This window comes from Vulpes lagopus, chromosome 5, assembly GCF_018345385.1.
Source record: "Vulpes lagopus strain Blue_001 chromosome 5, ASM1834538v1, whole genome shotgun sequence".
Taxonomy (NCBI): domain Eukaryota; kingdom Metazoa; phylum Chordata; class Mammalia; order Carnivora; family Canidae; genus Vulpes; species Vulpes lagopus.
In genome coordinates, this window is record NC_054828.1 from 10651442 (window position 1) to 10676349 (window position 24908).

The window sequence follows — 24908 nt, forward strand, 5'->3', positions numbered from 1 at the left end:
TACTGTGGTCCAGAGGCTCCATTAGCCGGAGCCTCTGGCTTTGTTTACCTGGCCCCAGTGGGCCCGACGACTCGCTTCAGAAGCAGGCCCTGGAGTCCAGGCAGGGGCTTGAGCTGTACAACTGTCGCCTGCCAGGTAAGCAGAGCCCCAGGCCACCGTGGAGGACCCCCCCCGGACCCACCGCCCCTTCCCCAGGCCTGGGGTCTCACGCAGGTTCAAACTGGCCCTGCCACTCCCTGGCCAGGTGATCTGACCTCTCTCCTGTCCCAGACGGAGGCTGTGGTGGGTCAGCCGCTTGTCCACACTCACAGGGCTGACCGCAGGAGCAGCAGCCCCGCTTGTTGGCCGGACCAAGCACAGCATAAGCACACCCGGAAAGATGTTCCCCATTCGGCTTTGAAGGCACTCACCTGTGTCGTGTGGTGAACTTTGTCAGATGGTCTAACATGTTTCCCTGGGCTGCTGGGCCTGCCACGGGAGCCGTCGGTCGGGCCCAGTTAGGATCCCAACTCTGCCGCGAATTTGCCACTTGGCTTTGGTCAAGCTACCTGTTTCTACTGAAAATGGAGGTCTCCTGTCTCCGAGGCACAGAGCAGCCAGCGGAGGTGTGAGTGGTGGCAACAGGGAGGTAGAGGCTGTGCTGGGTGCTGTAGAAGCAGGCAGCATCACGCCCCTGCCATCTGAGAAACACTCCCACCGTTGCAGCCTGAGCCAGCCATGGGAACCTTGGCAGACACGTGGTAGAAAGAGCGCCGGACCTGCTGTCAGGCCCTTGTGCTGGGCCCCCCTGTGTAGGGTGACTGACACTCTGACCCCCAGGGTCTATGGCAGGTGGCAGGCAGTGAGAAGGACTCGGCAGCTGCCTACTGTCAGGGAGGGGCCTTCCCAGGGTGCCTAGCAGCCGGGAGGTGTGCCAAGGAGACAAGGAGGCCGAAAGGTCTCAGGCCTCTGCCTGAAGCTAATAAATATTATTGATGTGTGCGGAGGGGAGAGAGGGAGGGAAGTGGGTAGCTCTGCAACCATCGGGACTGATTTATTGGTTAATTAGGAGGTTTCCAGAGCCACAGACTACCCTGCTGTGTGCATGGACAGGGAGAGAGAGGGCCACAGGGCAGCCAGGGCTGCCAGCTGGGACCCGAGTGTGGCTCAGTGTCTCACCTGAGCCAGGAGCACCAAGTGGCTGAAGGAATAATGCAAGGGGTTTGGGTCAGGCGACGGACCTAGGACTGTGCGGCTGGGGGGGAAGCCCACAGGACTTGCTGGCCTGAGTACCTGAACAGAACAATCCTAAGGAAAGGGACTGGGAGCCCTCTGAGGTTTCCACGGCATCCAGTCAAGTCTGGCGAGCTGCCTGTTTAGGGAAGAGTGCTGATGCAGAACCAGAAAGAGCAGAGTAAAGCCTTGGAAACGATGCAAACCGACAGCAGAGGCCCCAAAGGTGGAGAAGATGGTTCCATTGAGCAGGAAAAGCGAAATTGCAGTGGATCTGAATCCAACTTCTGCTAGACACTAGCTATGTGACCTTGGGCAAATCATTAAACCTTTTTTTTTTTTTTAAAGATTTTATTTTTGAATAATCTCTACACTCAGGGGGCTGGAACCCACAACCCCTAGATCAAAAGTCATATGCGCCACCTACTAAGCCAGCCAGGCGCTCCCAATCATTAACCTTTTCTGATCCTTGATTTCTACGTCTGTAGAAAGGGAACTAATTGTATCTACCTTGCAAAGCTGCTTTGATGCTTAGGTTGAAGAACGTAGCACCGCAGAAAATCCACAGTAAATGCTTCATAACTATGCTGCTAGACGCCGTCTGGAAGGGAGAAGGGGCCTGGTGAAAGGTAGCGGAGGAAGCCGCGCCTAGAAGGTGCTGACCAAGCTGGAGGCGTGGGCAGAGGCCTGCTCTCAGGCCGGCTGGCTGTGGCCAGACTCCAGACCCGGGGGGCTGTCTGGGGGGGCTGCGCTTAGCTGGGGTGACCCAGTGTCACCATCCAGGGGTGTCCGCCGGGCTGGAGCCCCAGCTCGGCCAGGGCGCCTGGGGGGACTGCCGCCCGGGGTTGGCGCCATCCGCCCCGTGGGGTCGTGCCCGGGGTCACCGGCACAGAGGAGGCGCACGAGGCTCAGTCGGGGCCCAGGGCGGACGGGGCTCGGCCAGCCCCTGCGGCGCGCGCGGCCTCTCCCCCGGGGGCCCCGCCGCGGCCGCCGCCCGCCGCCAGCCTCCCTCGAGGCCGGGCGTCCCCGGGGCGGCCGGCGGGGCCCGCGGTGGCGGTGGCGGGGCGGACGCGGCGGCGGGCGCGGTGGCGGCGGTGGCGGCGGCCGCAGGGCCACAGGCGGCGGAAGCGCGCGCGGAAGTGCCGCGAGGCGAGCGCGTAGACGAGCGGGTTGAGGCAGGAGTTGGCGTAGGCGAGGCAGTGCGAGGCCAGGCGGCAGGCGTAGGTGGCCGGGCTGAAGGCGAAGCGGCCGAACCAGAAGCAGAGGATGAGCGCGTGGTGCGGGCCCCAGCAGAGGGCGTAGAGCGCGGCCACCGCCAGCATGGCGCGCCCCGCGCGGCCCGTGGCCCGTCTCCGGGCCTCCGCCGCCGCGCCCGCGGGGCCCACGGCCGCCCACAGGAAGCGCAGCGTGCGCGCGTAGGCCAGGCTCACCACGGCCACGGGCAGCAGGTAGCCGGCGGCGAAGGTGGCCACGTCCAGGGCGCGCCGGCGCGCGTCCTCCCAGGCGGGCACGCAGAGCTCCAGCGCGCCGTAGCGCACCGTGCCGTAGTAGCTGAGGTAGGGCGCCGAGAAGAGCGCCGCCAGCAGCCACACCAGGCCCACGGCGGCGCGGGCGTTGCGCGGCGTGCGCAGGGCCCGCGAGCGCAGCGGGTGCCGGACGGCCAGGTACCTGCGGGCGGGCGGGGGGCGCGGGTCAGCGCGGCGGGGGGCCGAGCGCCCCCCCCCGCCCCCGCGCCCCCCGCCCCCGCCCCCGCCCCGCACCCGCCTGGACGCTGCGCCGGGACCTGGGGCCGCTGGCCTGGCTTTCCGGGTCTGGGCAGCAGGGGCGAGAGGGCGCCACCCGCCTGCAGGGGGCTACAGGGTGAAGGGCATCAACAGGCCAAGCGCTTAGGGCAGTGCCTGGCACCCAGCAAGGCTGGGTTAGAGGCTCGGAGGGAAGGGACAGTGAGCCTGGCTTGGACCCCAAGTTCGGAACGACGAAGGCAGGGATGACCGCAGAGCGGGTCAGGTGTGGGCAGTAATAAAACACCTGGTGAATTCATTCATGTGTTCTTTTTGCCATTCATGCGACACAGGGCATCTACTACGTGTAGGGCTCTGTGCCCACACGTGAGACACAGAGATGTCCCCTGGAGGCTCACAATGGAGTGGGGGGAAGGCAGGATGGTCCCCTCAAGGACACTCTGCTGCCGCCCAGAGACTGGTTGGTGGGGGCCACAGAGCTGACCCTTCTCTCCCTCCCATTTCCTTTTTGGCTCCCCGTTCTCTCCTTCCTAAGGAATCTGTTCAGGTCTTCCCTCCCCAGCCCAGACCCAGCCAGGTCCCGGGCACAGCCCACCTGTCCACCGAGACGGCGGCCAGCGTGAAGCTGCTGGCATACATGGTGAGGTAGATGAGCAGGTGCACAGCCTTACAGACAAGGGCCCCAAAGAGCCAGGCGTCCAGCGTGTAGATGGCGGCCTGGAAGGGCACGCAGCACAGGATGAAGCAGAGGTCGGCCACCGCTAGGTTGAGGATGAATAGGTCCGTAGTGCTGCCAGGCTCCTGCCAGGCGCTCGGGCTGGGCTGCAGCAGCACAGCCAGCACCAGCCCATTGCCCACTGTGCCCAGCAGGAAGATGAGGGCAAACACCACGGGCACTGCCACAGCGCCCACGCCCCCTGGGCTGTCTAGCGAGATGTTCTGTGCATCAGCCATCTCCCCATCTGATGGGCACCTGAGGAAAAGAAGCTGGAGTCCTCAGACAGGAGCCCCCCGGCTCTGGTCACTCGATCCAGGGGTCTCAATCCAGGCCCCTGGCCTGGGCCCAGCCAGGTCTCCTGGGCATAGAGCTCATGGGGGTCGGGGATGGGAGTGGGGAGATGGCCAAAAGTTATCACTGAGCTCCCTCCACTTGTGCAAGCCTGGCACAGTTGCATATGCGTCTGAGGTGGGTTTCTCAGTTTCCTAGGGGACACTCCCATGAATTAGGTGATGGACAACTCCAGGCAGGATGGAGGGTGAGGACATGGCAGATGGGAGGGGGGCAAATCCAACCCAAGTTGCTGATATATCTACCTTACTTCTCCATGGGGGTTTGAAGCCCAGGGAAGAGTCTTGGACATGGGTCAAAGTCAGCAAGACTTGGGTGATATCCCTGAGTCATCATAAAGTCCAATTTAGTGAAAGCCCCACAGGGCACAGCAGGGAAATCCATATCAGTCGCTACGCCCTTTCTGCACAAGAGGAAATTGAGGCTCAGAGAGGGGACATGGGAGGTTAATATCACACTTTGAGTGGCAGATCCGGGGCTGTTACCACCCTGGTAGCCTGACGCCCAGACTGGAGCGCTCATCTGACAGCCTGTTAACAGGTGGTACCTCTGACAATGTGCAAGTATGTGTGCGTGCATTTATGCCGGCTGTGCCCCCTCTCACACTTGCTCCACCCCACGGCCCAGATCGGCCACTACCTGTGGATCCCCTTGCATGCTTGGGATCTCTGGGTTGGTGGGACAAATTAAGGGCATGGTGGGGTTGCAGAGTGGGGGGACGGGAAGGAAGGAGAGAAAAAAGGTAGTATCTGCGCCCCCAACCCCCAGCATGCAGCAAGCCCACCCTGCCCCGAAGCTCAGGATGGGCAGCACCCACCTCAACTCTGGGCACTGAGCCCTGCTTGGTCCTGGGTGAACCGGCCAGACTGGGGCTGCCTCTTGGCTCAGGGGCTGCCCCTAGGCGCCTCCCTGCAGGTGCAGCTCTGCCTCCCACTTCTCCGTCTTCTCTTTTAAGGCACCTCCTCTGCCGAGCCAGACTTGGGCACTCCCTCCGGAGTAGACACTGGCCACCTCCTGCTCGGTGCCTGATTTCCCTCGGGTGGCATGCTCTTCTGCCTGGTTCTTTTCTACCTCCCTGCGTTGCATCTGCCTCTTTCTGCAGTGAGGAACCCATTGATCTCACTCTCTGAGATTCGCTTTGCAGTTAACCCCTCCATGCCCAGGGCCCAGCCCATTCCTGGCACTCCCACCTCCTGCCTACTAACTCCCTCTCCATCTTCCCTCTCCCTGCCCCATACCAAGCTCAGAAAGGATTCCTCATCTTGAATAGGGTGTCCTAGGCTAGGAAACCAGAATGAGTCTCTTTTCTGAAGACCAGATAGGACTCCTCCCCCCAGGCCCTGAAAATCCTGGGGCCCATCAGCTTTCCGAAGCTTATTTCAGAGGTTCTGTCTGGCTGGAGATGGAATGCTTTGGTGCCAATCCAGAGTTTGGCTTTAGCCTGAGGGCAATAGGAAACTAGTGAAAGTCTTAGAGCAGGGACATGTTCTGCTTATTTAGTTTGTAATCAGTTTATTTTGGCCTGGGGTGAGGATGGAGAGAAGGGGAATGATCTAGTGACTGATCTGTTAGAAGCCTCCTGTCCCCACAAAAGCCAGAGATTAATCGGTCTTGGTGAATGGCTGTGTGGTTCAGCCATGCACAGGGTTCTAGCCTGGAACTTTTGGAGGAGTAGGCCACGTGGCCAAATGCTTCCAGAGGGTTAGAGAGACTAGTCAGGGAGTGGGGTGGGGAGGGTAAGGTACACTGAATTTTGTAACAGTGAGGTTGTTGGTAAACTGGACAAGTGTAATGGGGACAGAACAATCTGCAATGAATTAAGGGAGAGAAGAGGTAGTAGGGACTACATGTAGTCTTTCTAGAAGCTGGGACACTTTCTTGGGACCGATGGGGCTTGCATTCAAGACCCAGGATGCTGGGGAAGGGACTCTTCAGAATTAGCTCCTCCCAGGCCCCTGGGATTTTCCCCAGTGCTCAGAGGTATTTCTTGAAAGTCTGATGTCACTCACGCTAGATACAGAACATCCCTGGAATTCTTAGAAATATTCACTAAACGGAAGATATTAGGACTCATACCTACACTGCCCTGAATTCAGAGCTATCAGAATTGAATTAAGGAATTAGAATGGTAGAATGTCATGATCCATGGAGTGCAGAATTGTAAGATTCCAGCCCCAGAGCACCGGGGTTTTAGAATCCTTGACTGTCAGAGGTCTATCACCACCCTGAACTCTGAAAGCCCCCCAGATCCCTGGCACATTATCCTCCCTGTTTTGGGGAGCCTCCGGCCCAACCGGCTCCTGGCCCAGGGCAGGACTCTGGATGGGCTGCTACAGGAGGGCGAGAACTCCCAGCAGGACAAGGCTGATAGGATAGCTGAGCCCGAGGGAAGGAGCGGGGACGGGAGGGTGGAGGCGGCTGGAGGGCCGGTGTGGGGCCGGCAGAAAGCACGCGTCAAGGTCGGGCCCCAGCGCGTCCCTGGCGCCCCCTCCTCCTCTTGCTCCGGGCCCCGCAGCCTCGAACCTGGGGCCCCACGCAGAGGACGCGGAGCGCGCCGTGGGGGCGGCCTCGGGACGAGCTCCGGCCCGCGGGAGGGGGAGGTGCGGCTGATCCGCGGCCCTTCGACTGTCCCGGGCATCGGGCGGCCACCGGAACGCGCACCCAAAGCTGCAGCCGCGCCGGGGGAGCTTCCCACCAGCCCTTCCGGAGGGCGGCGGGCGCAGCCGGCACAGGTCGGCACGCTGACCCACGGGCGTGGCGCCGCCGCCGCAAGGCAGCCGCCCACGCCAGCCGCCAGGGGGCGCAGCGCCAGCGGTGGCGGCCGGGAGCCCCAGGCAGAGCCCCTCTGGCTTGTCCTGCGCCTCGGGCGGTGGACCTGGGCCCGGGTTTCTGGCCCCGCAGGGTACGCCACACCTACTACTGGAACGCGTGGCTGGTGGCTGCTGGTGGCCACCCCGTGTAACCGCCGGCCTACGCAGGTCACGCGTGCATCAAGCCTCTGGCTTGGCCCGGGCCGGTGCCAGGCCTAAGCCCTCGCCGCTGCAGCAGTGCGCCTGAGCCAGCGCCAGGCACACTACCCGGTGGCGGCGGCCTGCGCCTATTGAGGCTGCTGATGTGGCGGAAGCAGTCCTCTTCCTTGGGCTGCCATCTCCCAGCACCTGGAGCTCCTGGTCCCCAGCTGCAAGCTCCTCCAGACCACAAGCTAGGATTCCCAGAATCCCAGAGTTAGGATCCCCGAAGCTCGCCCAGACCGTTCCAGGCTACAGGCAGGGCTGAGGTTCAAAGACACGGAGAAGGGTGTTCCAGTTCCTTGTCGTGAACGAGGAAGGGCCTTCTCATCCTCTCTGCTCTACCTTCAGCAAGGTATGAGTTCCCCAAAGCTACACCACGCTGAGGCTGGAGCTGGGGTGAATCTGAGCCTATCCCACCTGCCCCCCCCCCCCCCCCCAGTCCATCAAACCTAGAGGGGAAGGCCAGTGAAGAGACAAGGACCAGGGACAGCGACTATGGGAAGGGGGTTCTCATCATGTCCACTAGGGGAGGAGCGAGTCCTAGTTGGGGACAAGTGTGGATGGGGCCTTAGTGGCAGCAAATTGCCTATCCTGAGAGCCTTGCCTGTGGGACTGCCCAGTTGAGTCCAAGGCCTGGATTCCGGAGCCTGGACTCACTGCACTCCCTGGCGCCTGATCAGCCGGCCACTAGACCTGGAGTGAGAGGGATGAAGGGACCCTAGCTGTCTATGTAACATTCATTCTTGGTAAAGTGCGGGAAACTGAGGCACACACAGGTGAAGGGGCTTGCCCAAGGCCACTGAGTCAGGGACAAAGTGGCATAGAATACATGGTTCCAGACTGTCAGGGGCTTTTCCCATAGTGACCCACATTCTTTCCTTTGGGGCTTGAATCCTCTGCCTCTCCTTCCACACATGGGTTTGGGTGCTCAGCTCCTCCTTATCTGGGCAGCTGTATGCCATCTTTTGGATGGGGAGTAGGAAATGAGGTGTTCTCCGGGGGCTGAAGAGTAAATGGGGTGGGAAAAGGCCTGCAGGGTTGGTGCGCAGCTGCCCTCTCCAGCAGCACAGAATCCAGTTGTGCTACATGGGGGCCCCTGCCTGTATTACCAGTGCTGCCTGGGTCTCATCTTCACCTGGGGTTAACCTCAGAGGTCAGCACCGACATCTATCTACTCAGGAGCCTGCCCTCAGAGCCCCAGCTCCTGCCTGGTTCTTTAGCTGGTCACAGGGCTGGGCCTGCCCAGAGAGAATAAAGCACACCGACATGTCAGCCTGTTTCCACATTGTTGCTTGACACTCTTGACTACACACTTGGCCTACCCCAGCCCAGCCCAGCCCGAGGACTTTGAGAGGACTCAGTGCCTCAGGACTGGGCTGACCAAAGGGCCCTTCTGTCAATGTGGAGGGAGGGAGACCTTGGCTCTGCTTGTCACCAGCTGGGTCAGGGTAGTGCCCCATGCAGCCGCCCCACCTCCACGAAGGCCTCCACACAGCGGTCAATGTCCTCCTCGCTGTGCACGGCTGAGATCTGCACCCGGATCCGGGCCTTGTTCTTGGGGACCACTGGATAGCTGAACCCGATGACAAAGATGCCTGGTAAAGTAGAGAGGGTCAATCCGGGGCTCACCAAAGCTAAATAGGCTTTGGGAGACATGACACATGGTGCCTCCTCTCCTGAGGGTCACAGAGGGCAAGGGAGGCACCCAAGGTCTCACAGACATGAGACTGAGTCACGGCCTGGGATTTTCGGCTTGGACAGACAGCTGGTCTAAAAGGCGTAGTAGGGTGAGGGTATGGGGGAGCATTCACAGTATAGGGGTTCCCTCCTTTTTCCTCTTAGGACCCATAACTGGTCCTCTTGCCCCAGCTTCCTTACCTCGCTTTAGCATGTCATCTGCCATGCAAGAAGCCAGCCGAGCATCACCCAGCATCACAGGGCAAATGGGGTGACCGGCTCCCAAGACAGTGAAGCCAGCAGCCTCCATCTTACTGCGGAAACTGTGGACACAAGCTGGGTGTCACAGGGAGCCAGGGGGCTGTGGAGTGTTCACATGCACTCCTGATGGGCATGTGATCCAAGATCTGTGCCTGAGTCTGCAGGATGGGCCAACGGAGACAGATGCAGACCCAGAGCGGCAGATGGGGAGCCAGGCAGAGGAACAGGCAGACCAAAATGGGTGATGAAAACACAGCTCCCCCACCCCAGCCTGCCCAACCCCTGCCAGGCACCGCACCGCTGGGTCTTGGCTGCCATAGACTGGACAATGGCATTGCTCTCCATGAGTAGGTCCAGGGCCTTGGAGGCACAGCCTACGACAGCAGGTGGCAGACTGTTGGAGAAGAGGTAGGGCCGGGCGCGCTGCCGTAGCAGGGACACCAGGGGCCCAGGCCCCGTCGTATAGCCCCCTGAGGACAAGGGGAGAAGGGTGGGAGTCAGAGGCCAGGTGCCAGAGCTTACCCCAGGGCCCTCCTGACAGGACAGTCCCTGCTGCTCTCTTCTGTATGGTCCCAGCTCTCCATCCCCCACCTTCCCTGAGACTCCTCCAGGGACCTGCAAGTGGATAAGGGGACCCCAGGGGCACAACTCTGCAGGTACCTGAGGCTCCACCCAGTGCCTTCCCCAGTGTTGAGTTGATGATGGTGACCTGGTCCATCACGCCCAGCAGCTCATCTGTGCCTCTGCAGAAGGGAAGCTACCACTGTCACCACCGGCCGCCCAAGTATCATGGGTTAGGTTTAGGGGCTGACTTCCTGGTTTCCCACCCACCCTTAGAAGCCCAACCCAAGGCCCTAGGTGACGCATGCTCCCACCGTCCTGTGGCCCCCAGGAAGCCAGTAGCGTGGCATTCATCCACAAAAACCAGGGCACCATATCGAGAGGCAAGGTGGCAGATCTCCCGCAGGGGTGCTATGTCCCCGTCCATGGAAAAGGCCCCGTCAGTGGCCACCAGGCGCAGTCGATGATTCTGCAGGGAAGCCATGGACAGGTGATGGCTCATGTCCCAAGTTGGGCCAAACCACCCATTCTCTATGCAGGGGGCTCTAAGAGCTCACCCTGCCCAGTGTCTGGCACAGAAGCAGACACATAAGCATTACTGTCTTGGGGCTGGCACATGCTGGCCCCCATCTGTGCTTCCCTGAGCCTTGCCCACCTCTTCCAGGGCAGTCCTAGCCAGTGAGAGCAGCTCAGTCTCCCCTCTGAGAGGGAGGGTATGATGGGGCCATTTCCATCCCTAAGCTCATCCCCCTTTATGCCTAGCAGGCCCTGCCACACATGAGGTGCTTGCTAAAAGTCAAGGCAGCATGGTACAGTGGAATAAAGCCCTGGGGCTGAGGGATTTGGATTCAAGTCTGTTTCCAACTTTCATGTTCTTTGCCGTGAGTGCCAAGTTGGTCCCTCCAAGCCTCAGTTCATTCACCAGTGGCAAGGCTGAGGATAAGCCCAGTTCTCGTCCCTGGAACCCTTGGCCCTTGTCTTACCTGGGCCTCCTGCAGCTTGGCCTCCAAATCAGCCATGTCCAGGTGGCGGTAGCGGTACTTATGGGCCTTGCACAGACGGATGCCATCAATGATGGAGGCATGGTTCAGCTCGTCTGAGAGGACTGCATCCTGTGGGCTCAGCAGGGCCTGGAAGGAAGAAGGCAGTTGGGAGTGGATCTACTGCCCAACCACCTAGGGGTTCTCCCTCCCCATGTCTCCTGGTATAAAATTTCACTGCCATCCAGGATCTTCCTCTGGGCAGGGAGGCAAGGAGCCCCTACCTGCCTCTATCTTGGTCCTCAGATTACCCTCCAGGCCTGGGCTGGACCAGGTCCCAGCCCCTATGAAAGCAGGTGAGAACATGTTTGGTAAGTCCCTGATCCCTGTTATCTCCAGCCTTCCCCCTGATATAGATCATCCCCCCAGGGCCCTGGAAGATTCCTCCTGGAGCACCTACCTGGCCTGACCTTAGCCTCCATATGAAATGGGCACTGGAACCTCTAGGCATCCTGCCAGGTTCTCCTGACTGCCCACTAACAAGCCTTCCACAGCCTAGCAGTCCTCACCAACTTCCACCTGAGGCCCCACACACACCTCAAAGAGGCCAGCGTTGGCATCAAAACAGCTAGGATACAGGATGGCATCCTCCCGCTGGTGGAAGCGGGCTATCTTTGCTTCTAGATCCTTGTGGATGCTCTAAAGAAACAGAGTGAAATAGGTGTTGATTCCTGCGGGGTCACATGAAACAAGTCCTGGGGACAGAGGCTTAGAGGGTCACAGACTCAGCACAGAAGGCCTACAGCCTGGGCCTTTCCCTTTCTTCATAACAAGGGTCTCTCCCCCACAGCCAACAGGAACTCGGCAGATGGTTCTCACTGAGGAATCAGGCTTGCTAGGTATCTCTTCCTGGTTGGATCTTCCTTTGTAATTGGGGCCTAATGTGGAATTATGGGTGACGGTGGCCAAGGCATGACATCTTCCTGACATCAGACTAAGTACCTTTTTTGGTTGCTTAATGGCAAAGAAAAGGATTATGTAAGCTCATTTGGGCCTCAAATTCTTGCGTCTGAAAGCTGTTCAGTCCAAGTGAGGGTTTTGTTGGGAAGTGCCCTGGCTGGGAGTTAGAGTTCTGCCTCTGATATTCATTTCATCGTCCCCTTTCTGGGAAGATGTGTAATAATAATCACAAGTGGTCAGGAGCACAGACTGTTAAGCCAAGCCACCTGGGTTAAACTCCTATCATAATAGGCTGTGTGCCCTAGGGTAAGACACTTAACTTCTCTGGGCTTCAGCCTCCTCATCTCTGTAACAGAGACAAGAATATCACCTATCACGACTGTTAGGAGCATTATCTTTTTTTTTTTTTTCCTGTTAGGAGCATTATCAAGTTAATATTTGTAATGCTCTTAATACATACTTGGTATATAGTAAGCACTAGAAGTTTCACATTTGTATGTTTATTTTGTAACATTTACAAAATAAACTAATCAACATTTCTTGAGCACTGCTATGTGCCAGGAACCATTCTAAACACTTTTGCATGCAGCTCAGAAAAGCGATGCTCAGAGAGGTCAGGTTTCTTTCGCAACAAAACAGAAGCCTGATCCTGGCCTTTCTGGTGTACAGCTCCAGGCTAAGAGTGGGCCCAGGGCCCCGGGGATGAGCTGAGCTGGCCAAACCAGCCCTGCTGACTGGGGGAAGCAGCCCGTTGGAGTCAGAGCCCAACACTAGGGACGAGGCACCCCCACACTCCCCCGCAGAAGCCACTGTGTACCTGGGTCCCACAGATGAAACGGGTAGAGCTAAGGCCAGCTCCAAATTCCTCCAGGGCCTGCAGACCTGCCTGGATCACCTCAGGGTGGCTGCTCAGGCCCAGGTAGTTGTTTGCGCAGAAATTCAGTATTCCTAAGGTGGAGGATGGTGTGGACACAGAAGCTCAGGGCAAGAAAGGGCCTAGAAAAGCATCAGTGCCAGGCCCTGGGGACTCCGAGAAGACACAAACCTGGATTCAGCCTTGAGGCAGCAACCACTGCACCATGTGATCCACTCTGGGGCAGAGGCCAGGACAGGGAACTAGGGGCCCCAGGAGGTACCGTATCCGACAACCACAGGAGAGGAAGGTATGGAACAGACCCTCAAGGTGGTACTTTGAGGGATAAGAAGTTTAAACCCTGGCTCTGACTCCCATTCCACCCAAAGGGGAATGTAGCCCTACCTCACAGGCTTCTCCTGTCCCCGAAGACTACCAGCAGCCCCTCATCTGGGCCTTGGTTCCCTCACAGGTGAAAGAGGGCTCAGGTGCCCACCCTGGTTACCCCAAACTCCACACAGATGACTCTGCTGCCTGCTACAGAATCATGTGCTTAAAGTCCAAAGTGAACACAGCTGACCTGAGGAGGAAACTAAGGCCCATAAAGGGCAAGGTTCACTCAGTGTGGGAGACTCAAAAGTAAGATGAGAACCTGTGTCTCCCATTTTGATCTGCTCCAGGCTTCCCCCAGGCAAGGGCAGGGTGCGTGGGAGGGAGGGAGTGGGGGGTGGGAAGAGGCAGAGATTTTTTAGGACCTTGGTTTACAAATGAGTACAACAGCGCCAAGGATCCCAGGCCTATTTCCTGAGCACATGGTGGGTTTGGGAGCCTGTTTATAACCAGGACCCACCTGGGGCCTGGCACAGACAAGATAGGTAGTGACTAGAGGTTAGCTAGAAATGAGGAAGGCCTGGGTGTGCCTGGGTGGCCCCATTGGTGAAGTGTGTGCCTTCAGCTCTGGTCATGATCCCAGGGTCCTGGGATGGAGTCCCATATCTGGTTGCCTGCTCAGAGGGGAGCCTGCTTCTCCCTCTCCCCCTCCTCCCTGCTCATGTACGCTCTCTCTCTCTAATAAATAAAATCTTAAAAAAAAAAAAAAAAAAAAAAGAAATGAGGAAGGCTCAGTGGGTCAATTCATGGTGTGATTTCTGCAGCAGCCAAACCTTGCTCCCTGTGACTCTGGCCAGGAAGTTGGTTTCTCTGACCCATTAGCTGACCTTCCAGCTCCAGTATGGGGAAGCATGTGGACCAAAGCCCAGCTCAGCCTGCCGCTAGCAGGGGCCTTTTTTTTTTTTTTTTTTTTTTTTTAAGATTTTAAGATTTATTTATTCATGAGAAACACACAGAGACAGAGGCAGAGGGAGAAAGAAGCAGGCTCCACGCAGGGAGCCCGATGTGGGACTCGATCCTGGGACCCGAGGATCACGCCCTGGGGTGAAGGCAGATGCTCAACGGCCGAGCCACCCAGGGGTCCCTAGCAGGGGCTTTTGGGGAAGCCATTTCACATCTCTGAGCTTCAGCGTCTTTAAAATGGGTTGTTATTCCCCCGTTTGGGGGTTTGCAGGAGTCCACGTGCAGCAGGTAGTGGAGACCCGCACAAAGCAGCAGGTGCAGAAATGCGGGGCTTCTGGCCGCCACCTTGGCACCGCCCTTCCTTGAAGCAGCCCGGTGGGAGCCAGCTGGGTGCTTCTCTTTTTCTCTCACGCTCTCACGGCCCGGGTCTCACTCCAGCCCCACCCTCTGAGTGGAAAAGGTGCTCAAGGGCAAATCACCTCCCCCCGTGGAAACAGGTTTAGCGAGGTTCCAGTTAACATTGGGAAGCCGAAAGTCAGCCTGATAGATCGGGAAAGGTGCCAGCGGCCACGCGGGGCCACCCGCCAGGCGCCGCCCCGGCCGCCCCTCCGCCGTGCGTTCCAGCGCAGGCCCCGCAAGGGTCGAGGGACGCCCGGCCCGCTCCGACGACTCCCAGGGGCGGACGGTTACCTCCGGAGACGCCGTCCACGTGGATGCGCGGCCCCTGACGGGACGTGATGACCCGCTCGCTCTTCCAGGTGCCAGCCCCGCGGATGGCGTCCAGCTCCTCCTCCAGGACGCCACGCAGCTGGGTGAGCGCCGACAGCGCGCGGCGGCCGCGGGGGGCTGCGGAGGGAGCAGCGCGGAGCACGCGCCCGGCCCACATGCTGCCCGCACTGCCCGCGGCCTAGCTGCGGCCGCCGCCGTGCGGTCGGGGCCCGGAGGCCGGGCCGCGGCAGCCAATCGGGGCGGGGGGGCGGAGTCCGAAAGGGGATTGATGGGTGCGCAGCGACTCCCCGTGGGGGAAGGGGAGGCGACCCCGCGGAGGGTGACGCCTCAGGGCCCCGCCCACCAGCCCCCCGCCCTCTTCCCAGACCCAGCCTACGCACCCAGCGCTCGCGGGGTAAGGAGGTGCAGCCGGGACCCCAAGGCGAGACCCTAGAAGCAGGCTGAGGCACGCTCTGCACCCTTCAGCGCCGTTTCCTGGTGCCCGTCCAACTCTTGGAGCCGGGCTCCACTCTCAGGTGCAAACGCCGGCCGGATTCCACCCTAGCTCGCCGGCCCGATTGCTCCGCATTCGCCTCCGGCCATAAAAGTGAGGAAAAAAGGCACCGCTCAGGGTTTCGCTTTTTTTTTTTTTCTATTTTATTTTAAAGTTTTAAAATTACAAAGACAGCAAATTCTTCCCGGCACAAATAACACTTGTTTAAAAAAAAGGGGGTGGGGGGCGGACCACGCGCAAGTGCGCATTTTCCTATATTATTAAAAATAAAAGACGACTGTACAGGTTTTTTTCTCCCAGCTCCCGGGTGTGAGACGAAAATACTAGCCCTAGATAGGTATATATACATATGCACACAGACACACAGACCTAGCTCTGTGAAACTACTTAGCAATTCAAAATCAACTGTAGTATGTCTTACCGTCCACTTCCCGCCCACTCCCCCCTCCCTCATCTACAACTACTTTTATAAAAGACGCAAAAGTAAAGAGGTTGGGAGGTTTTTCAGTGGCAGGTGGCAGGTCTGGAGCCCCACCAGGCCACCAAGCAAAATCACCTCTTCTACAGGAGGAACCAAAAAACCAGGGGAAAAGGAAAAAGTCCTCCTAGGATACAATCCAATTGTGTGGAAAAACCCAAGTTTTAACAGGGCACACTGAGGCACTTGGCTGAGTCCCCACCCTTCCCCCAAAATTTCCACTCCAGTTTAACAGGAGACTTTCTGAAGCCACAAAGACCCCCCAATGGCTAGTTTCCAGCTTACTGAGAGAAGCCACAGCTTCTGGGACCAGCTGTCACTTCGATCCCCTCCTTCTCTTCCCCAGGACAATAGGGAGGCCACAGGGGCACACTCACAGTGAGAAGGAAACTGGATTTGGACCCCCCACTGCTCACTATTGGAAGGTGGAAGTCAGCCCCCCCCTAGGGTTTTTTTTTTTCCCCACTTCCCTCCTTTGCCATCCAGCTGCTACCACTCCTCCCCTCTCCCCACCAAGGTTCTGGAACTCTCAGGGGTGTGCCACCTAGATTAGGCTGGTTGACCTTAAAGTACTCCTGCAAACCTTACCATTTCCGGGGTCCCCCTCATCTCGTCCCAACAAGCAGCCTTGCCCATTCTCCCCGCCCCTTTACCTTCATAGTGAACAAATCATCCAACCAAACAAAACACACAAGCCCACCCAAGTCCCTAAACCCATTAAGTAGATTAATAACAAGTCAACAAAACAAAATAGAAGTACATTTTCATCCTTAGGGATGAGAGTTGTGGCTGCTGTCCTTGCATGATTGGTTAAGGAGAAATGAATTATTCCCTAATTTCTGAGGAATCCAAATTCTGTCTCTTAGGAAGTCAGAATACAAAGGGGCAAATGAAGATCAAGAGAGAAGAAACGAGAAAAAGTATTTACAGAAAATAGGAGACAGGCAGGAGTGTCCACAAGAAAAGCCTCATTGTCACTTCTTCTTGCCGGTCCTCTTGGCACTGGACTTGGCTTTGGGCTTCACTGGTTTGGCCTTCTTAGGCTTGGATGCCTTGACCGGCTTGGCCTTGACAGTTTTGGGTTTTTTGGTTTTCTTGGGCGTGGCAGCCGGCTTTTTCTTGGCCTTCTTGACTGGGGTGGCTTTGGGCTTCTTGCTTGGGGCTTTGGAGGCAGCCTTCTTGGGCTTGGCTGCCTTCTTTGGCGCGGCCACCTTCTTGACTTCTTTCTTCGTCTTCTTGAAGGCCACTGACCTCTTGGGCTCGTCGCTTTTGGCCAGCCGGAAGGACCCCGAGGCACCCACCCCTTTGGTCTGCTTGAGAACCCCAGTGGTGACCAGGCGCTTGATGGACAACTTGATCTGCGAGTCGGCGTTCTCACCCACCTTGTAGTGGCTCTTGATGTACTTCTGGATGGACTGGCGCGAGGAGCCAGCACGGTTCTTCTCTGCCTGGATGGCAGCCACGATCATGTCTGAATACTTGGGGTGGTCTGTGGACTTCTTGGAGGCCTTGGCCCGCTTGGGCTTGGCCGCAGGCGTGGACGTAGAGTTCTCGGTCATGGTGGCCTGTCTGGTCCTGCTGTCGAAGGAGGCGCCTTCCAAAGGGCCAGCCCTCGTCGGAGGCCGAGGAAAGCCTTACTCGGGATCTGCTCTGGCGCTCCTCCTGACTCCCGGGCCGGTCCGGGCCCGGCTCTCGGGGACCCGCCTCGGAGCGCGGGAGGACTCGCGGGAGGACTCGCCGGGCCGGGTCTGAGCGGCCCAGCCCCGCCGCTCTGTCGGTCGGTCTCGGCGCCCGCCTCGGGCTCGGACTCGGGCTCGGGCGCGGGCGCGGGCTCGGGATCGGGCTCGGCCTCGGGCTCGGGCTCAGGCTCAGGCTCTGCCTCCGCCTCCGCCTCCTCTGCCTCCCTATTCCCAGCTCCGCGTCTGGCGCTCGGGCGGCGCATCCGGGTATTTAGCGGCGGCGGGCGGACCGCGGTGAGGACAGGGCTGCTGGCTGCCTGCTCCCGGCCCGGAATGGCGCCGCGCCGCCGCCATCTGTGTTTCTTCCGCCCAGCAAATCCGACCTTTCCCCCCGGCCCGGGCCCTCCCGCTCCCCGCCGCCGCGCGGGACCGCTGCCTGGCTCCCTGGGCTCCCCCGCCGGGCATCCCGCCGGCCCGGCCGCCGCCCCCCGCGCCCGCCACGCGCCCCAAACGGCGCCGAGGACCGCTGGTGCGCCTGCACATTTCCCCTTTGCGGGGGGCTGGCTCTGCGGGGCCGGGGAGCCCCGGTGCGGGAAACCCCCCGTAGCAAAGCTCCCCCCTGGGGCTACCGGGGACCCCGCTCCCGGCCCGCGGCGGGACCCCCCAGCCCGGCGGAGCGGCTGGAAAGCGGCCCCAACTAACACACGCTGCCCCGAGCCGGGCGACTCCCAGCCGGGCCGAGCCGGGACAGGGGGGAGGGGTCGCTCCCCCGGGGTCCGGTCACCTCTCGGGGGGGTCACCCCACCACCGGGCCCCTCGCACCCCTGCCTCTTCTCTGTCCTTGGGGCCCCTGAGCAAACTTTCCCTGGAAGAGTTGGAAGGGCACTTTCAAACTTCGTCCCTTCCCCCTCCTCGGCGGGCTCTCCCCCAGCCTGCCCCCCACCCCTGCGTGGGGGTTCTCTCCCGGGGCCGAACCCGGGCACTGCCTGGGACCCCCCAGGGAGTGAGGGCGGGTCCCCGGAGTCCTCTCCTCTCAAAGACCCCCACATCGCCCGCATATCCTAATCGGGAATGCATTTATATGCCTCTTTCAGCCTAGGAGTTTCGGGGTCTCCGAGGCAGAACCTTGCTGCCCCCACCCCCGAGGCACGGCCTTGGGGGCAAGTCCCCCTCCCAAGGTCCCTTGAAGGCAGCGGGGGGGGGGGGGGGGCGGCAGGCTGCAATGCAGGAGCTGTCCCAAAGGCTCCAACCAGAGACTTGTCCTGGGGGCCCTTGGGATGAAAAGAGGCCCTGGTGCTTTGGGAACTTGGGGAAACGGCTCTGGTGGGGGGAGGTGGAGGAGGGGGTCTCGCTCCTGGGGTCCTGAGTAATCCTCTGAAAGTGTGCAGCTGCTCAGAGAGCCGTGGCCGGGACCACCGCCATTTTGCTGGGAGGATGGGATGTCTTTGTTAAAATGTATACATCTTTGCCACGCTGCTGGGCAGGTATAGATGCGGGACAAGGGGCGTCACCCTCTGAAGGGAGTCTTGAGGGGGCTCCGAGGGACTTTAGGGGCCAGAGGCCAGCAGAGGGGACCCCAGAGTTCCGGGGACCCCTTGTCTATGACACACATCCTAATCACGTGCAGAGCCCGCTTGGCAGTGGCCCTGGGTTGAGATTCTGGGATGCTCCGGGCCCCCTCCCGCAGCAAACCGGCGGCTTTTATTCCCTAAGCAGAGAGGCCAGGCACTCCTTATTTAAACAATACCCTGGGAGTGGGGGTTTATAGCTGGTCAAAATGATGAACGTGTCTCTGGTATGGTCCGGGAGCTGTTTGCAGACACTGGCTGTTGGGAAGGGGAGTGGGGGAGGGTTAGGAGGGTTTAGGTGGGGGATGGGGGGGTCGTTGCTGCCGGTGGGAGGAAGGGCTCCTACTGGACTTGGGGCGTCTCTGAGGCCAGAAAAATTAATAGGCTTCCCCCCACATACACCAAGGGATGGATTAATCCAAATGATTGGGGAGGCGAGAGAGAGAGAGAGAGAGAGAGAGAGAGAGAGAGAGAGGCCTGAGACTTGCTATCAGATGCCTTCTCGGTGCTTATCTCGGTGGCACAGGCAGGGAAGGGAAGCCACTAAGGGCCAGGTTAGTTCAAAAGGTCAAGGTTCTTATTTGGATGATGTCAATTACCCGAAAGTTCCCTGATTTGAAAAGAGCATTCTGGTGGGCTTGTTTTGGCTATTTACGAAGTCAATTCTAATTCCCACCAAGATCTGCACGGGAAAATAGGCAATCCAAATAGCCACCCCCCCAGCCGAGATGTGTACACACACCCCTCCCACCCCCACCAGGACCCTGGGTGTCTGAAAATAAGGACTAGATGAATCCTTTGGCACGATGATGAAATCATTTTATTTACACAGCGCCGTACAGTTTGCAAAGTGCTTGCTCTCCACTCGGTTCTGGATTCTTTGCGCCTCCAGCCTGGGGAGGCAGCCAACCTGATCACTCCCCCAGTGGTCCCCATGTTACCGGGGAGGCCGCGGGATTCGGAAGGATGGATATGGGAGCGCACGTGAGGCTCAGCTCCCGGCGCCCCCAGGCCTTCATTTTGTAGCTCTCACATCCCATATGCCTGCCCATCCCAGAGACCTGTAAATTCTCCCCGGGAACTGAAGCCAGAAGTGGAGGGGAGGGGTCGCCACGGAGCCGCGGGGGGCTTCCCGCCTGCGGACAGCCTACGTCCAGCGTCCAGCCGGCGAGATTCACCGCCCCAAACCGCCCCCCCCTCCCAGTACGGGAGAGTTGGAGAAGGGAGGGGGCCGGGACTTGGGCGCAGAGGCCGACGCCGAGGGGGACACGATGAGGAAAGGCTGCCTCCAGATTGGCTTGGCCTCACCTCTCCTGGCTGACACTGCAGGGCCTGGGGGCTTCTAGACTCCGGCCCGCCGGGTACCTCCGCAGGGCGCTCTCGGGTCCGCACCAAGTGCCGAGCGGTTTTCCGGCCGGTGGACTGCGAAACTCGCCCCCCCACCCCCGCCCCTTTAACGCGAGCCCTTTAAAAACCCGGGAGCCACAGAGCTGCGGGCAACTCCTCCTGGGAAATGTAGTCCCCGGGCGCCGAGCCCCTGCACTGTTCCCCCATCCCCCGCCCTCCCGGGACCCTCCCGAGCCTCGGAACCGCCGATCAGCCCCCCTGCGTTGGGCGGGGGTCAGACCTCATCTGTCCCGTTGCTCGGCGAGGGGCCCAGGCCTCCCCGCTCTTTTTCCACCTGTCAAAAAAAGGCTTCAGTGTTTCCACCTGTAAAAAGGTGAAAGGTGGTCATCTGTCCTACCTACCTCTGGGCTTGTTTTAAGGGTGGAATGAAATCCTGTATGGAAAAGCGTCAATTGCGTTAGAATGCCAGCGGTCACGTTTTTCTAAAGTCCGTATGTTTGCATGTGCCAGGCTCTATTAAGCCCTTGGTACACACCTAACATCTCCATTCTTCAAGGGGAGGTGTAGAATGACTCGTCCAAGGTGGATCAGCCCGAAGGAGGGTGGCAGGGTGACACTCCCAAGCCAATGACTCCCACGGCACCACCTGTGGTCTCATGAGACCTTGCAAGACACACACTCATTCTGGGTTTTGGAACCTTAGGGTATTCACTTGATAAATGCCAGGCACTGGGGCAGGCACTGGGATATGGCTGTGAATAAGAGATAAGAGATTCCTGCCCTTGTGGAACTGACATTCTCATTGAAAAGATAGATAAGCAATAGACCAAATAAAGAAGTCAGTTATACAGTGTGTTGGAAGGCCATAATTGCAAAGACAAAATTAGAGCAGGGTAAGGGGGAGGTGATGGGCAGTGTTAAGAGGAGGTGGTTTGCAGTTTTCAATGGGGTGGTCAGAGAAGGGCTCAGTAAGAAGCTGATGTGAGCAAAGATTCAAAGGAGGTGAGGGAAGGAGCCATTCTTATTCTTGGAGGAAGAATCTTCCAGGCAAAGGGAACAGCCAGTGCAAAGGTCCTGTGGCAGGAGTGTGCCAGGTGGCTGCATTAAGGAGGACAGCAGGAGAAGAGGAATTTTAAAAAGGTAAGAGTTGGAGAAGTAAATGAGGCACAGGTCAGAGGGGGTTTTTGTGGGACTTTGGCTCTTACTTGAATGAGATGGGAGCCATTGGAGAGTTTTGAGCCGAGGAGGATATGATGGGATCCACAGTCAGTTATCAACCCTGGTTAACTCTGGTTGCTGTGTAGACGCTGCAGAGGGCAAGGACAGAAGCAGGGTTAGGAGGCGATTGTGATAATCCAGGTGAGAGATAATGGTAATTTGGCCCAGGTGGCAGCAGTGGAGGGGGTGGGAAGTGGTCAGGTCTCAGGGGCACCCCAAGGACTTTGGCTTGAACCCTGGGAAATGGCGCTGTCATGAGCGGAGGTGGGGAAGACCCGAAGGCAGAGCAGGTCAGAGGGGTCTGGCTGGGTTAGGTTTGAGACGTCTCCCGGATGTGTGAGTGGAGATGCTGAGAAGGCAGGTGAAGAGGAGACTCCTAAGTCTGCAGTTCCGGGAGTGTGCAGCCTCAGATGCATATTTGGGAGCTGTCGTAGACAGCTGGCATTTAAAGCCCTGAGCTGCACGTGATTAGAGGGAGAGCAGACAGGAAGAGGACAAAGGACCAGGTCTGGGGACACCGACATTAGGAAGTGGGAGTGAGGAGGAGCCATCAGCAGAGAAAAACAAGAAGGAGCTACCAGAGAGTTGAAAGGCAAACCAGGGGAGGAAGGGTGTCCTGGAGGCCAGTGAGGAAGGAGAGTGTATCAAGGTGGGGAGGGAGAGCCCAATCTGCCCGATGCCACCAGCCAGTCATCTGCCCTCCTGGCACAGGGGTTGCCCTCGTCTGGAGAATGAAGATGTTGACCAGAAGGTCCTCAAGAGCCCTTCCAGGTCTCTGGGACTCAGGTAGGACTGGGGTGGGGGGGCACAGGTTCGTCCCCCAGCTTTTAAAAATATCTCCTTTAGGGACAAGAGGAAATAAAGACCTTGGCAAGAGGCTTGGGATGAGGGAGGATTCCCAGAAGAGAACACAGGAGCGGGGCTTTGAAGGATGAAAGGAATTCCCACAGGTAATGGGGGCAGGTGGCAATGCAAGTCAGATGGAATGGCAGGAGTGAAGGCGTGGCCATGGGAATGTAGGCGACTTCAGAGGCAGAAGGGAAGTGACCCAGTGGCTCAAGCCAAGATCCAGCAGGACTGGGATCCAGGCCTCACAGCTGGGCAGAGAGGGCATGGAATGTTTTTGTGCAAGGAAAGGAGTGTGCGTGACACGATCAGGCTGGCATTTATGTATGTATATATGTGTATATATGTATGTATGTACATATGTATGTACGTATGTAAGTAAGTTACCAAGCTCTGCGCCCAGTTCAAGCTCTGCTTGAACTCATGACTCTGAGATCAAGAGTTGTGAGCTCTACCGCTGAGTCAGCCAGGTGCCCCCAAGGTGGACATTTTAGAAGATACATGGGCTGCAGCGTGATGGTAGGCCTGAAGGCGAGTGTGCCATCAGGTGTGGGGCAGCGTCGCCAGCTGTGGGCATGGAGAGGAGGTGCTGGATTTCATTTAAGAGGTCAAACCAATGAGTCTCAGAAGGATGAGGTTGAGCAAGCTGAAGGTGTGAATGGGCCGTCAGTAGGGGAGAGGGCAACTCTGGCCACATAGGGCTTGCAGAGCCTGGAGGGCTCTAGGTAGAAGTGTCTGGAGGCAGCTGGATGAAGAGTCAGGGACTCAGGAGAGAGATTGGGGCTGGAGACCGCGAATTGGAAGGGTTTGCAGCAAAGTGCTGCCATTCCCAAGGGAAGTGTGGAGCGAGAGGTCCATGGTCCCTGAGATCCCAGCATGTTGGCATCAGGTGGCAGAAGAGGAGCCAGCCACAAATACTGGAGACCCCATCCTCTGGAAATCTTAGCCAGGTTCTAGGTTCAGCCCCTGGAGTGTGTTCTCCATGAGGCTGTGCTGACTTCCCAGCCTCCCCTGCTCTAAGCACTGTCTCCAGAGCCTTCTGTCTTGCCATGTAGTTCAGTGGTTCTCAAAGGGAGGCGGTTTTGTGTCCCCAAGGACATCTGGCAATACCTGGCCACATTTTTGATTGTCACAGTGGGGAGTTGCCTCTGGGAGCTAGTGGAAAGAGGCCAGGGATGCTGCTTTAGCATCCAACAAGGCACAGCACGGTGCCACCCGCCCCCACCCCCAACAAACTGTCCAGCCCCAAATGTCCATAGTGCCAAGGTGGAGAAAATGTGATATAGTCAGAGAAAATCTGGGAGGTCCGGAGTGCCATGAGGGTGGGAGATCCTACCTCACTTGTCCTGTCCGTCCCCAAACTGAATATAGGGATTTCCTTATCAGAGCCCCTCAGAGGATGTTAAGTGCCACAGTATGAGCTCAGATGCATCCTGCCCCTGGGATGGCCAGCATGTAGCACGTGGTAGTGTGTGCCAAGCACTGGCCTAACTTAAGACTCATTAAGTCCTTCCAGCACTACTGAGGGGTGGACTATCATTACCCCTGATTTTACAGATAGGAAAACAGAGGCAGAGAGGAAGTAGCATGCCCAAGGTCACACAGCTAGTGTGTGGCAGAGCCGGATTTCAAACTGAGGCACATCTGACATCAAGTGCCTACAGCTTTGCTCAGCTGCTTCGTTTTAAAGAGCACACGCAGAAGGAAATGAGCAGTGGATGGGGTCCTCGGGCCAGGCTGATGGCTCAGGGGACAGGGGCCCCGTCACATTACCTGTGGCCATCCTTCCTGCTCTTGCAAGTTCACCAAATGAACAGATTATCACCATTGTCCTTAAGTCAAGGAGCCCTTACTTAATTCCACTGAATGAATGGTGTGTCCCTTCCTTTTAAACAGATTACCTGGGACACGTGGGTGGCTCAGTGGTTGAGCATCTGCCTTTGGCTCAGGGTGTGATCCCAAGGTCCTGGGATCGAGTCCAGCATTGGGCTTCTTGCTCAGCGGGGAGTCTGCTTCTCCCTCTGCCTATGTCTCTGTGCCTCTCATGAATAAATAAATAAAATCTTTTAAAAAATAAACAGATGATGCATACCACACAGGGAAAGAAAGAAACACCTGCAGATTTTTCTTCCTGGTGAGAAATCCTTCTTCATTTAAGGTGATGCTCACTTCTTTCTACATTTCTCTTGCTTTTATTTTTTTAATTGTGGTGAAAGACACCCAACATGAAACTTCCATCTTAATCATTTTTAAGTGTATGATAGCGTTAAGTATGTTCACACTGTTGTGCAACTGACCTCCAGAGGTCTTTTCATCTTGCGAAATCAAAGCCCTGTCCCCCCTGAGCAGCAACCTGTCCCCACTCCGCCAGCCCCTGGCCACCACCGTTTTACACACTGTGTCCATGAACTTGACTCTTTCAGGTACCACACGTGAGTGGATCATACAGCATTTGTTTTCCATGACTGACCTCACCCAGCGCCATGTCCTCAAGGTTTATCCATGTTGTAGCATGTATCGGAATTTCCTTCCTTTGAATAATAATCATTATTGATGGTGGGACAATATTCCATTGTATGTATGTATCACATTTTGTTTATCCATTCATCCACTGATGGACTCTTGGGCTGCTTCCACCTTTTGACTATTGTGAATAATGCTGCTATGAATACGGGTGTATGCACGCTGCTTCGAAGAGTAGAGAATATTTTGCCCAGCAGTGCCCCGGATGAGGTCAGAGTTATCCCTGGCTCTCTCACTTGTACCCTGAGGAGAGAGAAGAAAAGAATAAATTACCCAGGGTATAAACTCCTGCTGCTCCTGCAGCAAATTGTCCCAAAGGTGGTGGTTTAATTTTTTTTTTTTTTTTTATGATAGTCACAGAGAGAGAGAGAGAGAGAGAGGCAGAGACACAGGCTGAGGAAGAAGCAG

At 57.8% G+C, this 24908-nt stretch overlaps 3 protein-coding genes across 4 annotated transcripts; all 3 read right to left on the bottom strand.

The window, feature by feature from the left end:
- Positions 1-1686: 1686 nt before the first annotated feature.
- GALR3 (galanin receptor 3) lies at positions 1687-4963 on the bottom strand. 2 transcript variants are annotated; one of them, XM_041754387.1, is made up of 3 exons: positions 4269-4963; positions 3550-3927; positions 1687-2880 (listed from the first exon to the last, which is right to left on the bottom strand). In XM_041754387.1, the coding sequence occupies exons 1-3, from the start codon at positions 4313-4315 to the stop codon at positions 2121-2123; spliced, it is 1185 nt and encodes a 394-aa protein (XP_041610321.1). In that variant the 5' UTR covers positions 4316-4963; the 3' UTR covers positions 1687-2120. The 2 variants fall into 2 exon arrangements, with proteins under 2 accessions (XP_041610321.1, XP_041610322.1); XM_041754388.1 differs by having other exon boundaries at positions 4841-4948.
- A 3340-nt stretch (positions 4964-8303) lies between these two features.
- GCAT (glycine C-acetyltransferase) lies at positions 8304-14559 on the bottom strand. The gene is made up of 9 exons (XM_041756670.1): positions 14310-14559; positions 12291-12421; positions 11111-11212; positions 10517-10663; positions 9848-10002; positions 9633-9715; positions 9271-9442; positions 8913-9034; positions 8304-8629 (listed from the first exon to the last, which is right to left on the bottom strand). The coding sequence occupies exons 1-9, from the start codon at positions 14503-14505 to the stop codon at positions 8478-8480; spliced, it is 1260 nt and encodes a 419-aa protein (XP_041612604.1). The 5' UTR covers positions 14506-14559; the 3' UTR covers positions 8304-8477.
- A 641-nt stretch (positions 14560-15200) lies between these two features.
- Positions 15201-17234, bottom strand: LOC121491609 (histone H1.0). Its single transcript, XM_041756671.1, has one exon. The coding sequence runs from the start codon at positions 16876-16878 to the stop codon at positions 16294-16296; it is 585 nt and encodes a 194-aa protein (XP_041612605.1). The 5' UTR covers positions 16879-17234; the 3' UTR covers positions 15201-16293.
- Positions 17235-24908: the final 7674 nt, after the last annotated feature.